Genomic DNA, 15194 nt, shown 5'->3' on the forward strand with positions numbered 1-15194 from the left:
AAATGAAGGATTTTTCAACTATCTCCAAGATTTTGACATCAATCTTACAGTTAAACATTTAATAGAGTTATTAACTTACACTTGGATATCAGCTGAGTATATCTTTTTTGGGAAGGCACTTCAAACTAATTGGTGTGTTTCCTTATAATGAAATAATATGTTTGCTTCTATTTGATTCATGATTACCACAAGCCAGAGCATATGTGAGAACCATCTGGAATATTCAACAAGGACCAAGGCTTTCCAAGGCAGGCCTTATACTGTTGAAGCAGTGTTGTGTAATGGTTAGGAAAAGAATGGCTTCAAACCAGAGAGATGTGAGACAAAAAAAAAAAAAAAACTTTGCCACTAACCAACTGTACACACTTGGACAAGTAGCTAAAACCCGTCACGCACCAGGATTCCTAGTCAAATGGAGATGATAATAATAGGAACTATCTTATAGGACATTGTGAGGAATAAGTAAGAGAATGGATATGATATATAATGATATACATTACACAGAATAATTGCTTAATCCAGTGTAGTTATCCTTATATTATAAACATTAAATGTAAGTAGTTTTTATAAATTAGAGAAATCAGTATTTTTCCTTAAGAAAGAATATAAAGTTTGACATACAACTTCTATTGAAATTTGCTCAACAATACTCAATAATGCTCAAGCACCCTAGTTAAGTCATTGACAGCCCTCTAGACTTGGTTTGGTTTTTTATTCCCCATCATGTTGATTTTTCATTCAAATTTTTTAAAAAGACTTTTTTTGCAAATATCTAAAATCCCAAAGTTAATACTACTATTTTTGACTTCTATTATTCCTGCATCCTTACTTACATATCTTCCTTTGTCAGAAGTATTTCTTCATCCTCTTAAAAACCATAAGCAAAGGTATAAGACTACATTCCAGAAAAGCCAAAGATTAACAAAATTGCCAAAATTTCTAATTATATGTTTAGAATGATCCTTCATTCTATGTAATTAATTAGGTTAAAGTTTCCTATCTTCCATAATAACTTAAAAGGGACAAAAACAGGGATGGTTCAGAAAATTATTTTTCAACATTATTTGGTAATAAGGTTATTAAGGTAAAACAAGGCTTGAATCTCCTACAGTTGTTTGGAAAATAGCATTATATTTCTACATGCCACTGAATACAGTAACTCTGTGCTCTTAATCAATAAGAGAGAGGGAGGAGGCCTATCAGAAACATAGAGGGTAAGCTCTTTAAGAATACAAATTTGTGCCTGACCGCAGGATAGCATGGGAGTGGGGGTGGAAGACAAGAACAGGAGGGAAGGGTTGTTTCTCCAAAGTGAAAACTATATGTAGCATGATGCCAAAGTACACAGGTAGGAAAAAAGAAAAAGTTTGTGTTTCTTTTAAATTTAGTGACTTCTGAAAGATGAAGTAAAAGTTCAATCTAAAAAGACGCAAGGATGGCTAATACTATTAGCTTTGTCAAATCAGTACTCTTCTTCATAAGCAAACATTAAATCACCAAGAGAAATTAATCGTATCATTCACCTGGAAATGAATTCTCATTCTAGGGTTTCGGCTCCAATGTCAGGGGGGGAGGGTAGGACAGAAAAGATAAATTGGACAAGTCTGCAAACTGTTTGCTAGCAGAGAAAACCAATTCTGCTGACTTTTACACTTCCTAAGACAACAACAACAAAAGCTGAGAGGGGAAAATCTATTGTCACTTTAAATGAGAATTAATTAAATAAATTATTTAATATTATTAACTATTAATAATTAGTATTGAGAGAGCAGGTACATTTTAAATGTGAAATATTCAAAAACGAATGAACTTACTTGCTTTTTCCTTTGTAAACTGTAGCATAAGATCCTTCCCCTAGTTTTTCCAGTTTTTCGTATGAGTCAGCTTTTCCAAATTTGGGGCTGGTTGGCTAAAAATGGAGCAGAGGGTAAACAAAACAGATTGTATCAAACTAATTAACAATAAATAGGCCAATTTTGCTAAAAATGTACAGATTCTGACTCTGTAAATAACTTTTTTCTAAGAATACTTATTCTAAAAAACAACATAACATCTATTCAGGATACAAAACTCAGAAGATGCAGGTGAACAGAACATAGGGTAGAAAGTTTAAATAAGCTATCCACCAAGACAGAACCACTGTTAATATTTTGACATCTCTCCACGTTGCTGCAAATGGCAGGATTTCACAGGAGGGCACTTGTTGGGATGAGCACTGGGTGTTGTATGTAAGTGATGAATCACGGGAATCTGCCCCCAAAACCAAGAGCACACTGTATACACTGTATATTAGCCAACTTGACAACAAATTATATCAATATATATATATATATCGATATACAGATATATATATATATTTTTTTTGATATATATATATTTTTTTGATACCTCTTCTTCCAGCACTATGTGCTAAAGACTGCTTTATTACATAAAAGTAGGATTACACTATACATACTGAGTGTAATCTGCTGTTTTTTCCACTCGATATATTATGAGTATTTTCCATGTCATTATATAATCTTCTAAATTAGGGCTGGCTAATCCAACCTACCACCTGTTTATCTTACAAACTTAGAAAAGTTTCTACTTTTTAATGGGGGGGTGGTGGTCAAAAGAAGAATAAATTTCATAGCATGAGAAGACTACATATGAAAATCAAATTTTAATGTCCACAAAGTTTATTAGAGTGCATTCATGCATGTTCATATACACATAGTCTTATGACTTGCAAGCTATTACAGAGTCGCAGCTGCAACAGAGATGATATAGCCAACAAAACTGAAACTATTTACTATCTGACCCCTGTTGCAAATCATGACTGTATAATATTCAGCCATTTAAAGGCTCCTCCAATATCTCTTAGCAATAATGCAAACAGATAATCAAAGACATATCACTCAGATATTACTCATTAACACAAAAGGAACTGTCTTATGTATTATAAACCAGTCTTTAAGGTTTAGCTGCAACAAAATAATTCTTCCTCAAGGCATGGTACATCCCATCAAGACCATAAAAGTGCTGAGTGAGTAATCTCACTCTTACTGTCCCCAGCTCCTGCCTCAACTTTCACCAGACAGCAAGAAATGGGGAGTGTTGTCCTCCACGGGGCAAGTTATCAATTATTTTAATATCACTATAAAAAGGTAATATCAAAACATATCAGAAAATGATAATTATAAAAGGAATTAAAAGCACCTTAAGGGGATTATCGAATCTCAGAAATTTGCACAGAGGAGACAGCTGAGAGTGTGGGTATTTGGGCTAGAAAGGCAGAGAGAGTACTGAAGAAGCCATTACCCAGAGAAAGGATGGCAATCTCCCCCATCCCCAAGCTATAATCCCTGTCTCTCTCATACAATCACTAGAGATGATTTACAGGAAACAAAACAAACTGATAGCAATTCTCAAACACAAAAATGAGCATATAATCCAAAATCACAAATCATTTCAGGAAAACCAACACCTTGGAAAAAAAAGGTATAAAATTCAATGGGCAGATAAAGTAAAACCCTGATAATATAGTTGACATTGCAAAGAATAACTCTGAGTAAAAATAACCAGTATCATCAAAGAGATTTCAGAAGCTATCACATCCTTTAAGAAGAAACAATTAGAGATTTATTTAATGAATGAATTCAAATATTCAATGGGCAGTGAATAAAAGAACCAACATACATGAAAAGTGATATGGTCTGTGTTTGAACAGAATTCTCCCAGAAATGTTTAGGGGGAGGTTACATCTAAATAGAAAATTTATCCAACCAGGATATTTTAACACACAATAATGACTACAAAAATACAATTAAGCAACATTTTCAAAATAAACAGTGAAAATGATTTTGGATCACTAACAATATACTCAAAATAGTCTTCTCAGTGGGATGGAAAAGCTGCAATTTTACCACTTACAGAAAAAAAATCTAGATATAAAATTCTGTATTATCTCAATATAAGACGTAGTTGGAATGATGGGGGAAGTGCAGAAAGGCAAGGAACACTAGGGAAAAAAAGAAGCATCAGCAGGTTGAGATTTCTTGAATTGAACAGACTGCAGATACTGAGTAATGCCAAATGCATATGTTTTGGTATGTTTCTTAACTCTTAAAAGATAATCACAAAAATAACATGAATAAGACCTACAAGTCCCAAACAAATTAGGGACAAATGAATGGAAGAACACAATGTAATGAGGAGGAGGAGGAGAGTAAAAAGTGGAAAGTTAGAGGAGGGGGATGCTCAAGAACAAAACACGTTAAGTAAAAATTCATAAAATAAGGTTAAGTCTAAACATATCAATCACATCAACCAATAACCTTGATTACAATAAACATAAATGAACAAATTTCTTCTCTTAATAGAAACTTTTCAGACCAAAAAAACAAAGAAAGTCTAGCAATATGCTCTCCAGAAAAGACAGAATTAAAATAAGTAAACCTGAACATAAAGGAGTAAAGGGAAAATACAGCAAAAAAAAAAAAAAAAAAAGTAATTTTACAAAATAGTGCATTAAAGCAATAATGAAGACAAACAAGATAGAATTCATAAAACAACAAATAGATTAAAGTTGTATACCCCATAAAAATGTATATTAGAATCCACAAAGAAATTTAATAATCATGAAGGAGTATGAGTCAATTAACATAGTTTTGGAACGTATCAAACAGCTGCTAATAGCAATAAAATGAGAAATTGTCAAATTCACAGTGATAATTGGCAACAAACATACATTACTCAGACATCAACAAAGCAAGCAAACAAATGAAGGATTTATAAGCTTGAACATTAGAATTACCACTTTAATCTAATACACATATTAATATATATTCCTTTCAAGCACACATTTTAATTCATAAAAAAATGACCATAGATTAAGCCACAAAGAAAATATCAATATTTAAAACTGCAGGAACATTTTAAGTTACTTTTTCTAAACACAATGCAATAAAATTAGCAATTAAGAACAAAGGGAAACATATATTTTAGGCATGTGAGTTAAAAAGAAAATCAAAATTGAAAATTCATAAATAAATATGTGGCACTTAGGACATGACATTTTAAAGCCCAGGGAATACAGCCAAATCAATACATACAAGAAAATGTACATATATATGAACACACAAGAAGAAAGGTTGAAAGTAATATGAATTAGACATAATAGGAGAGGATTAATAAAGACAACGGACCACGTATTCTTTTCTTCAAGAAACTTGTAAGGTATAAACATGTGTTGAGCTGAATCAAGTAAAACTTAATGGAAAATTACATTCAAAATCGCCTGACTAGTCCTGTGTGGGTTATGTTCTCATGCATTTTTCATCACCGGGAAACAGCTTGCGAATGTCACACTTTATCATCACCCTTCTGAGCCCAAGTTTTAAATAGAAATTTTAAAACCTATATTAAACTTCAGTATAAAATGATCTTCAATGGGGAAAATATTGTGTTCACAGTTCCACTCTAAATTATTTAAAATTAGAATGAAAAGTCTGTGTTTGCTTTTGTGCTCCTTTAAGAATAAATCTAATCTAAGTTAAAGAAAAAAGCAGCAGCAGAAAATTACCTCTTTACTATTAGGAGATAAACTGCTAATGCGTACTTATAGCAAGTACAAGACATAGTCACACAAAACTGGTACAAGAATGTGAAGTCAGTATTTTCTCTTCCTGAAAAGGCACAAATAATTTTCTAAAAATGATATATTTCATTCTCCATAAACTGTCTTATATATTAGAGCTGGTGTAATTGTTTTCGGATACAGATCACACTAAATGTACTACTTAAAGAAAGTGAATTGAGGAAATTAGAAAAACAAAGAGAATACACTTTCAAAAAAAACAAAAACAAAAACAAAAAAAACACCCTCATTTGTCCATAAGAAAAATCAAGTAAAAGAAGATGCTAATGGCACAAAGTGGTCTATTTATTTAATTAAATGGATTTGGATGCATTAACTGCCATGGTGAAAGTATACCCTATTAATACTGTGATGGCAGAAAATTAATATTTGCCACATTGGATGGTAAGACAATCAATGTTATTTTCCCTGTGAAACTGATGGATAGATTGTGGAAATACACTATAATCTAAGATCAATCATGCTAGCTTCATAGCTCCATTCACATGTAATGTCTCTCTAAACATTTCTATCTTCAAAAGAACGGGTCTATGGAATAGGCCATGTCTATGAGATAGTCTGAGCTTTAGTCTTGTAAAGTCAATCCCCTATTTTAAGTAAACAGAACCGTTCTGATCTCTAATTAGTATGCATAGAAATAAGGAATCCAACTGCTAAGTCATCAAAGAGGCCAATAATAAAATACTTCCCATCAAATGAGTGAAATTAAGAATAATTCTGAAGGAACGGTCTTATTTTATTTGATAATTAAAGTTCAAGCCTTTGGTTTGTCTATTTTTTTCTTGCAACTTTTTAAAATCATATTTAAGTAAAGATGCTAGATCAAACCAATATGTAGTTAGTACTAAATATTATCTTTGGCTCTTTGCTGTCAGGTGCATGAGTGGATTAGAAACAATTTTATGGGGCAACTATTCTCTGTTTATCACATCCTTAGAGTGCAGGCCTGAGATAGCACTTTAGAGAATTGGAAATACAGAGGGCTAATCAGCAATTACCAACCAATACTAACTTCACAGAGATGTGGAATTTAGTGAAATAATATAAATACATTTTTTTAACAGAATAAAGGTACAGAGACCATCAATTGTCTGGACCAGTGGAGGGGAACATTGGCACAGATAATGAAAAAATGAAGATAATATTCCAGCTGAATGGTGTCTGCCACCCTGCCATGAAGGACATGCTCATGGCCCTTGCTAGCTCTAGTTCATGGTTTGTGTAATTTACAGTGACAGCTAGTTAATATCAAGTGTTTGCTATGTGCCTGGCTTTGAGCTAATCACTTCAAATACATTATCTAACTTTAATTCCTATAACACCACCCTGAGGTTGGTTCTGTTAGTATCCTCACTTGAACATGAGCAATTTAAAGACTGGAGAAGTAAAATAATTCATCTAACATCCTGCAGCTAATGGCAGAGCTAGAATTCAAACCAAGTTAATTAGAATCAAGAACCTATTTTCTTTACCACTACTGCACTGGAAGAATCTTCCCATGGAGACCTAACTCTCATGGAAGAGGCATTAAATTCTTCTTGAATTTATCATCTACTGAAACCCCATTCCTAGAAGCAGGGATGTGTTTTTTAACTATATTTTTATAAACCGCATGAGAATACTTCAATGTTCATTCTAATGACACCATGACACGGCTATAACGATGTCTGGAATTTCATACTGAATTCACTGAAAATGATTTTAACCTTCATAAATAACCCCTTGCTTAGCATTACTGATGATGCCCTAAATTGCAGGCAAACCACAATAACAATCACTGCACTACTACTGTATTATACTATAATTTTGAGAGTGGATGTGAGGGTAAGGTGGGAAGGATTCAATCAGAACCACGTAGCCTCGTTAAATGAGAATTTCAAGTGAAATATGCCTTTGCTCATTTTTTTTCTACCTTTGATTTCAGAAAGAGGCTCTATCATCCTGTATTTCTAGCCCTATTACACAGTCACACTAAAGTAATCCACACTTGATGGATAACTTGGTTACAAAATAGATCTAGATGCCACACAGAGAGATAGATCCAAGCACCACAGGTGGTTACAACATGACAAGGGGGCTTGGTTCTATCTGGAAATGTTCAAGTCCCCACAAGAAGAAGGCAATGCCAAGACCCACCCCCGCTCCCCCCAAGGATAAACACCTGAGAACTAAAGTAGGACTCTCATGTTTCTCATGTTTGCACCTTCTTCCCCTCTCTTCAGATTGGGCCTATCATGGGATATAGATTTTTCTGGAGATGGGAGGAGACAAATTTGGAGGACTTGGTGGAATATAAAGAGGACCTTAATCTAAATATGAATTTCTGAAAATATGTTCTCTTTAAGCTTAGCTTTTGATAACACAGCTTAATGAAATCCCTTCTAAATTGGGCTAGCAAGAAAGGCAATGTCCCATAGCACTTCCAATAGCTCTAGCCATTGAGGAGCACAGCTGGGTTGGAGGAGGTGGGAGGAAAAGGGGAAGGAAAGCTTGTCTTGTCAGTGACAGTATTAAATGCTACCCAGGGACTAGACCCAGGAAGAGTGGGCACTCAAGATTAATGTCTGAAATAAATAAAATCTGTCAAATTACCTCTTGAAAGATACCAATTCAATTAAAATCACATTCTTTAGATCCTGCCTGAATTTTAAAGTGCCACTATCTAGACAAATTCAGGAAGTACAGGTGAATGTGATGGTCTCCGTGGTCAAGGTCCTCTTGGCTTCTTGATTTCAGTCATGATTCCTAACATAGACAATGACCAGTAATGTCAGTGCAGAGATATATACCCAGTTGGGAAGACGTGGCATTACACAATATATCTACCACAGTATTTCCAAGAGACAGGAATGGTATCCTGTTTTCCTCACTAAAATACAGGCTCAGCACCATGCCACTTCTGTTCACTTTCTCCCTCGTTCTCAACTGTGCCCTTGAGGCCTATTCAAGATAACTAATACTTCAAAAAATAACAATAAAATAAAGATATGGCATTAAACCTGCTGGCTCTTGGGTAAAGGGAGTGTTCTGATGCCTATCAGCCTTTACAAATCTTTATAATAATATCTGCCCTAAAACCCATGCCAGTGGGTGTCAAACAATCAAACCCATACACTATCAGATGGCATATAAAGTGGCAAAACACAAAAATTGTTATTGCCTCCATTTTCTGCCCAATGAAGAAGAATCCAAAGGAAAATAGTCTTTCCATTTAAAAGAGAGAGAGAGAGAGAGAGAGAGAGAGAGAGAGAGAGAGAGAGACAGTATCATAAAATACCCTCTTCCATCGCAATAGGGGAGAGAACAAAAAGGTAGTAGGTAAAAAGGACTCCGAATAAAACAGAATATTACAGCATCATTCTAAAGAGAAAAAGAAACCATTTCCAGCTTGAGGAGAAAAGAACAAAGACATTTTCTCCAAGGCATATTGAATGGAGGCAAAAACCCCTATAAAGAAAAGAAGCAAAGCAGTTTCCACACAAAGTAAGTGGCCTGATATATAAGAAAGACTTCCCAGGGTAGAACAGGAAAGGGTAAGCCCAGTAAGAAACTCAGGAAAGAGAATCTAAACGAAGTTAACAATAGGAGAGAATCGGTATAAATTTCTAGTTAAACATAGTAGTTTTAACACAGGTATTAATCTCTCCCCCTCACCAATCTGTACTAAATTGACAGTCAAGTTATAACTCACAAGGGCAAACAGAATAGTAAGAAGAAGATTGCAGACAAGATAGATACAAACAAAAATTAGGAGACTGGAGGCAAATGGATGGTAGGTCACTGACTAGGACGATGACCAAAGGCGTAAACCAATTAAGAACAAACTCAGTTCATACTCCAGAATTCCAGAAACACTCAAGAATTAGAAGCTGAACTTTAACGAGGGGCCAAAAACAAAGTGCTTAGTTGGAATGAGTTTAAGAAACAGGTCCTTTCCCAGGAACTTGACTTTCTGGATCAGGTGTCTGCCCTTCCCTGATCCCCGCAGAGGCTTATTCTCTGAAAAGGGTGAACCAGACAGGCTCAGAACTGGGACAGACACCAAGCACAGTGGAAATCAGGATGAAGAGCCATATTGAATGAAAACAAAGCACAAGACAGCCTGTGCAGAACTGGGAGACACTGGGAGACACTTGAACATCTCAGAAAAATAGCAGTTAGGCTTTTGTATCCTAAAAAATAGATCTGTAAGTTTACTCAGCCAAGGAGAAAGATGGATTGATCCTGACATGTGATAGCCTTCCTATGAAATGACTAGGTCTTTACTGCTATTGCCTATGCTGAGCCCTGCCTGTTGACAAGCACTAATGGCACAAAGAACTTCCTATCAACTTGTTTGTACATTACTCACAATATGAACTCAGCCAACAGTTCTATCCAAAGGCATGATCTAGACTCACCAAAATTAAAAATCTTAACAGGCAAGGCAGAGACCAAAACAAACAAACAGAAACAAAGAACTCAAAGGAAACTGGAGATAATTCAGGAAGTATAGTAAAATAATTCCTCAAAATTTCTCTAAGCTATGTTTAGTATCTTCAAAAACATATGAGGCAACATATTATTCATTGAAAAAGAACAGATTCATTAAAAAAATTTTTTTAATGTTTGTATATTTTTCAGAGAGAAAGAGACAGAGTATGAGAGGGGGAGGGGCAGAGACAGGGGGTGACACAGAATCCAAAGCAGGCTCCAGGCTCTGAGCTGTCAGCACAGAGCCCAATGCAGGGCTCGAACCCATGACCTGTGAGATGACCAGAGCCAAAGTTGGATGTTTAACTAAGCCACCCAGATGCCGCTGAACAGGTTGATTTTAAAAAGAACATATGAATAAGAAAGAGCTTCTGGAAGTAAATGTCAGCAACAATTAAAAATTTAACTGAAGTGTTAAAATTTTTTTAAATATCCATAAAGCAGAGGAAATCAAAAAGAAAATGAATATACAATAAAACAATATTTTCTGAAATTCAAAGAAATTAATTTCAAAATTGAAAAGATCCCCTAAGTCCCAAGAAAAAGGTACACATCAGGGATGAAAGGAAAGTCTTAGAAGTTTCCATAAAGAAAAAAAGCAGATCACAAAGAATGAATTAGGAATCAGAATAGTCTATGGCTTTAAATAACAATATAGGGACAAAGCAATGTCTTCAAAAGGCTATGAAAAAATTTATTTTCTAAGCTAGAATCCTAAACACAGATTATTAATCAAGTTGCCAAGTATGAATAAAAGCATAGGTGTATGGCAATGACATAAACCAAGAACAAGACATATAACCCAGAGCTTAGGTATTTAACACAAAAATGGTGGAAAAGAAACTTCTCAAGAAGATGGTGAAGGGAAGCCTCAGGACAGCAGGCTTGGAGATCAACTAGTCCAGACTGGATTAGAAGGAATGACAACATCAAGGACAATCTCAGGGGGAAGAAAAACTGACAGGTTCCTTGATTCTGATTTGTTTCAGAAGTTTTATAATGTTACCAGATAGTCTGGAACCTCAATTTGTGATTGTAATTATAATAATTCATAGGAGGCAATTATGACTAAGAAAATCTAAAAGTTATGCAAAGAAGGATAGAGTTGTTGAATCACTTTGTTGTACACCTAAAACTAATGTAACATTGTGTGAACAACTATATGTCAAGAAAAAATAAATTTTAAAAAGTTATTCATGGAACAGCCTGGCTGGGTGGCTCAGTTGGATGAGCGTCCCGTTCTTAATTTCAGCTCAGGTCATGATCACATGTATGGTAAGACTGAACCCTGAGTCAGGCTCTGCACTAACAGCACGAAGCCTGCTTGGGACTCTGCCTCTCCCCCTCTTGCTTTCTCTCTCTCTCACTCAGAATAAATAAACTTAAAAAAAAAGTTATTCAAGGGTCACCTAGGGTGCTCAGTAGGTTGAGCATCCTACTTTGGCTCAGGTCATGATCTCAGGGTTCATGAATTCAAGCCTCACTCACATCAGACTCACTGCTGTCAGCGCAGAGCCCACTTTGGATTCTCTATCCCCCATTTCTGCCCATCCCCCACTTGCACTCTCTCAAAAATAAACATTAAAAAAAAAGTTATTCAAGGAAGGAAATTTAATCATAGTATATCATGTTGTCTTGCTATGAACAGCATTTATAGCATCATAAGATGGCAAATACTACTTATTAAAAGCCAAAAAGTAGAGGAAATATATTTGGGGATAAGACATAGCAGAGAAAATCCTCTCCCAAATCTAGAGGCTTGTTCAGATTCAGGTTTAATTTTGTTGGTGTTTTGTGTTAACTTCCACTAGGACATCATAATGTTTGGCTGTCTCTCTTTTGGTGATGTTAGTAGGTATTGACAATCATTACCTATATATATTAACTTGTCAGGGATTACCAAATTGTGATTCCTAAAGACACGATCCTTTCTTTATTTATTAGTGGGATTATTTCTAAAAGAGAAATTCACCCTCCCCCATCAAAACTAGGTAAATTTGAGGTAAATTTTATATAGGAATCACAGAAAATAAATGCTTAGTCATTTGCTTTTTTACCAGTTTTCAACAATGATTCTTGTTTTTATAAAGATTTCTCTTGGGTTTCGTATGTTAATTTATAACATCATATCTCTAATTTTTCCAATTGCTTAGAGTATTTCCATTGATTCCTTTGGACTTTCCAGATATGTCATCAAAAATCTGCAAAAAAAGATAATTTCACCTCCTAGGTTGCTTTCATTATCTGTAAACATGTTACTCTGCTCTTTTTTCTTTTTTTTTTTTTTTCATAGTTTTGTATGGGATTTAACCAATAATTTTTCTATTGGCTAGTTTTAGCAAAATGAACTGTTCAGTAGTTTAAGATAGGGGTGTGGCCAAGATACCTTTTCTAGCTTCCTAGAATAAAGTTCTTTCATCTTTTTTATGAAGTTAAAAAAACTAAGAAAATCTAGCACACACTCTTCCCCCATCTGTTTTGCCCCAACACGTCATTCTGGATCATCCATTTCCTCTGTCCCTGTTGAACGTGACCTGCACAGAAGTCTACTTCAACACTTCTATTCAGTACAGGGATCTGTCCTGGAAAGGTGCTTCAATTTGGCTTTCTAGAGAAGTCACAAAAAAGCCAGCAGACCACTCTAATATCAGTAGACCACCATGGTCTCCTTGCATTCATCTACTCACAGAAGCAATCCAAGTCCCTCCCAGTTGCTGCTATCACTGTCCTAAGAATGACCCAACAAGCTGCAGTGTGTACCTGATCATAACAGTAATGGGGGCTTTCTCTGACACAGCTTTCCCTGAGCTTCCAATCTCACACTTTCTGATGCCACGCAGTTCTGAAAACTATTAATGTGTTCCCCTCACTCCTATTTTGAGGTTCATGAGTTACATTTTCACCTGTATTTGTTGTCATTATCCACTGGTTTTGGTTTTACTCTACTCGTTGTTCCAATCACAAGAGGAGTTCAAAATCTATTCCACTGCAATACTCCCAGACTCCTCTATTTGATCTTTTAAGCTATGTTCAAGCATTACTTTAATAAAGATAAAATTTAGCTTTAGAGAGAAAGAGATACCAGAAGCATTAAGCAAGACTCAACTTTCCTTAATAAGAATTGAAATTAATTCCTTATTAAATATTAAAAATATTGAAACTCCATTGTTATCATTCATAGTGCAACAGACACAATGACTTCTAAAACCACATGACCCCTAGTAGCAACAAGCATACCCAGCACCCACATCTTGGTTTCTAAATACCACTTTCCAGTAAAAGGAACTGAGATTCTTTGGAGAATGGCTAGTTTTAGGTCTGGGGCTGGGAAAATACAATATAAGTCAAAAGTGTCTTGTAGGATCAGAAAGTAAGGAAGTATTCAAAAAACAGAGGGATGAAGACATCTCAAAAGGACACAGGACCCAACCTAAATGAGTTCCCAATGACTAAAGTAGGAAGAATCTGAGCAACAAAAGAAGTAACTTACCAGTAGATTATAACTAGTATTACAGATAAAATACAGGACAACTAGTTAAATTTAAATTTCAGGTAAACAGGAAATAATTTTTTAGTATAAATATGCCACATTGCAATATCTAAAAATGCCAGTTTCTATACACCATTTAAAGGCTGACATATAATAATACTTTTTAATGCTTATTTATATATTTTGAAAGAGAACACACATGAGTGGGGGAGAAACAGAGAGAGAGGGGGAGAGAGAGAATCTCAAGCAGGCTCCGTGTTGAGAGTGCGGAGCCTGACACAGGACTCAATCTCACAAATCATGAGATCACAACCAGAGCTGAAATCAAGAGGCGGATGTTTAACTGACTGAGCCACCCAGGTGCCCTGACATGTAATAGCATGAAGATAACTATAGAGTAAAACACATATAATTCTCTTTCCATAACATAGGCTTAATCATTTTCAACAAGTTCTTTCATTCCTTCTAAATGCCACTAAAAGTTCTCCCAGGAGTTAGGGATATATCTATGACCTAGATAGATGTTACCTTGCACTCACAGGCCAGTTTGAGGGAAAAAAACAAACAAACAGATAATCAATGATCCTAACAAATGCTGCATTGATAGTATTTATTTCAGCTTCATTAACACAAAATGTGACAAGATTTGTGCAGTGTCACACAAGTGTCAATACTTTCCTAGCAGTTGACATTTCTGGCTCTGTTTTACCCTCATCAAATTTAATATTTAATATTTGTGAAATGGTATCGTTCTTAGCAAGATGATAGAATCAAAATTCTCTTAGCATTCTCCTCTTAGCTTTTAAACTGTTAGAACATCACTCAAAGGTTCTTAACTGTAAGTTAAATTCGAAAATTAATTTTAAAAATTTTTTGATATTTATTTAGAGAGGGAGGGAGGGAGGGAGGGAGGGAGCACAAGTGGAGGAGGGGCAGAGAGAGAGGAAAAGAGAGAATCCCAAGTGGGCTCTGCACTGCCAGCACAGAGCCTGACATGGGTCTCGAACTCACAAACTGAGATCATAACCTGAGACGAAACCAAGAATAGGACGCTTAGTCAACTAAGCCACCCATGCACACCTGAAAACTACTTAATTTTAAAAGATCATAAGGTTTTTTAGAAGGTTAAACACAGGCCAGTTTTGGGAATATAAGTTTCAGTAAATATTTTACAGTCAAAAAGCAGCATTCACCTCAAAACATTATACCTCCTTAAGTCTAAAGGCAGGACTTGCCTTAATACAGTGTGAGTTTAGAAAATTTCAATATGATGAATAGGATTTCTCTTTAAGAAGATCAATTTTGGGGTGTTGGGGGGCTCAGTTGGTTAAATGCCCGACTCCTGATTTAGGCTCAGGCTGTGATCTCACAGTTTGCAAGACAGAGCCCCACATCGGGCTCTGTGCTGACAGAGTGAAGCCTGCTTGGGATTCTCTCTCCCTCTCTCTCTCCCCTTCCCTCTGCTAGTGCCCTCTCTCTTTGTGTCTCTCAAAATAAACATTTTTTTTAAAAGATCAATTTCAACATCTACCTCTTAAATTTTAAAATATTTGCACTGAAAACAAACTCGTATAAGACAAGTGAACAAAATTT

General features: G+C 35.3%; 1 protein-coding gene across 8 annotated transcripts in view; it reads right to left on the reverse strand.

Moving 5' to 3' along the window:
• CDK14 (cyclin dependent kinase 14) overlaps positions 1 to 15194 on the reverse strand; it is a 633696-nt gene that overhangs the window by 455725 nt on the left and 162777 nt on the right. For all 8 annotated transcript variants that reach the window (XR_009260494.1, XM_058725143.1, XM_058725146.1 and 5 more), the window contains one exon: positions 1815 to 1909. Coding sequence is in view for 7 of the 8 variants with exons in the window: in XM_058725143.1 (XP_058581126.1) it covers positions 1815 to 1909 (95 nt within the window). In the remaining variant the exon portion in view is untranslated. The remainder of the gene's footprint in view (positions 1 to 1814; positions 1910 to 15194) is intronic.

The sequence above is a fragment of the Neofelis nebulosa genome, chromosome 4 (genome assembly GCF_028018385.1).
Source record: "Neofelis nebulosa isolate mNeoNeb1 chromosome 4, mNeoNeb1.pri, whole genome shotgun sequence".
NCBI classification, from domain to species: Eukaryota; Metazoa; Chordata; class Mammalia; order Carnivora; family Felidae; genus Neofelis; species Neofelis nebulosa.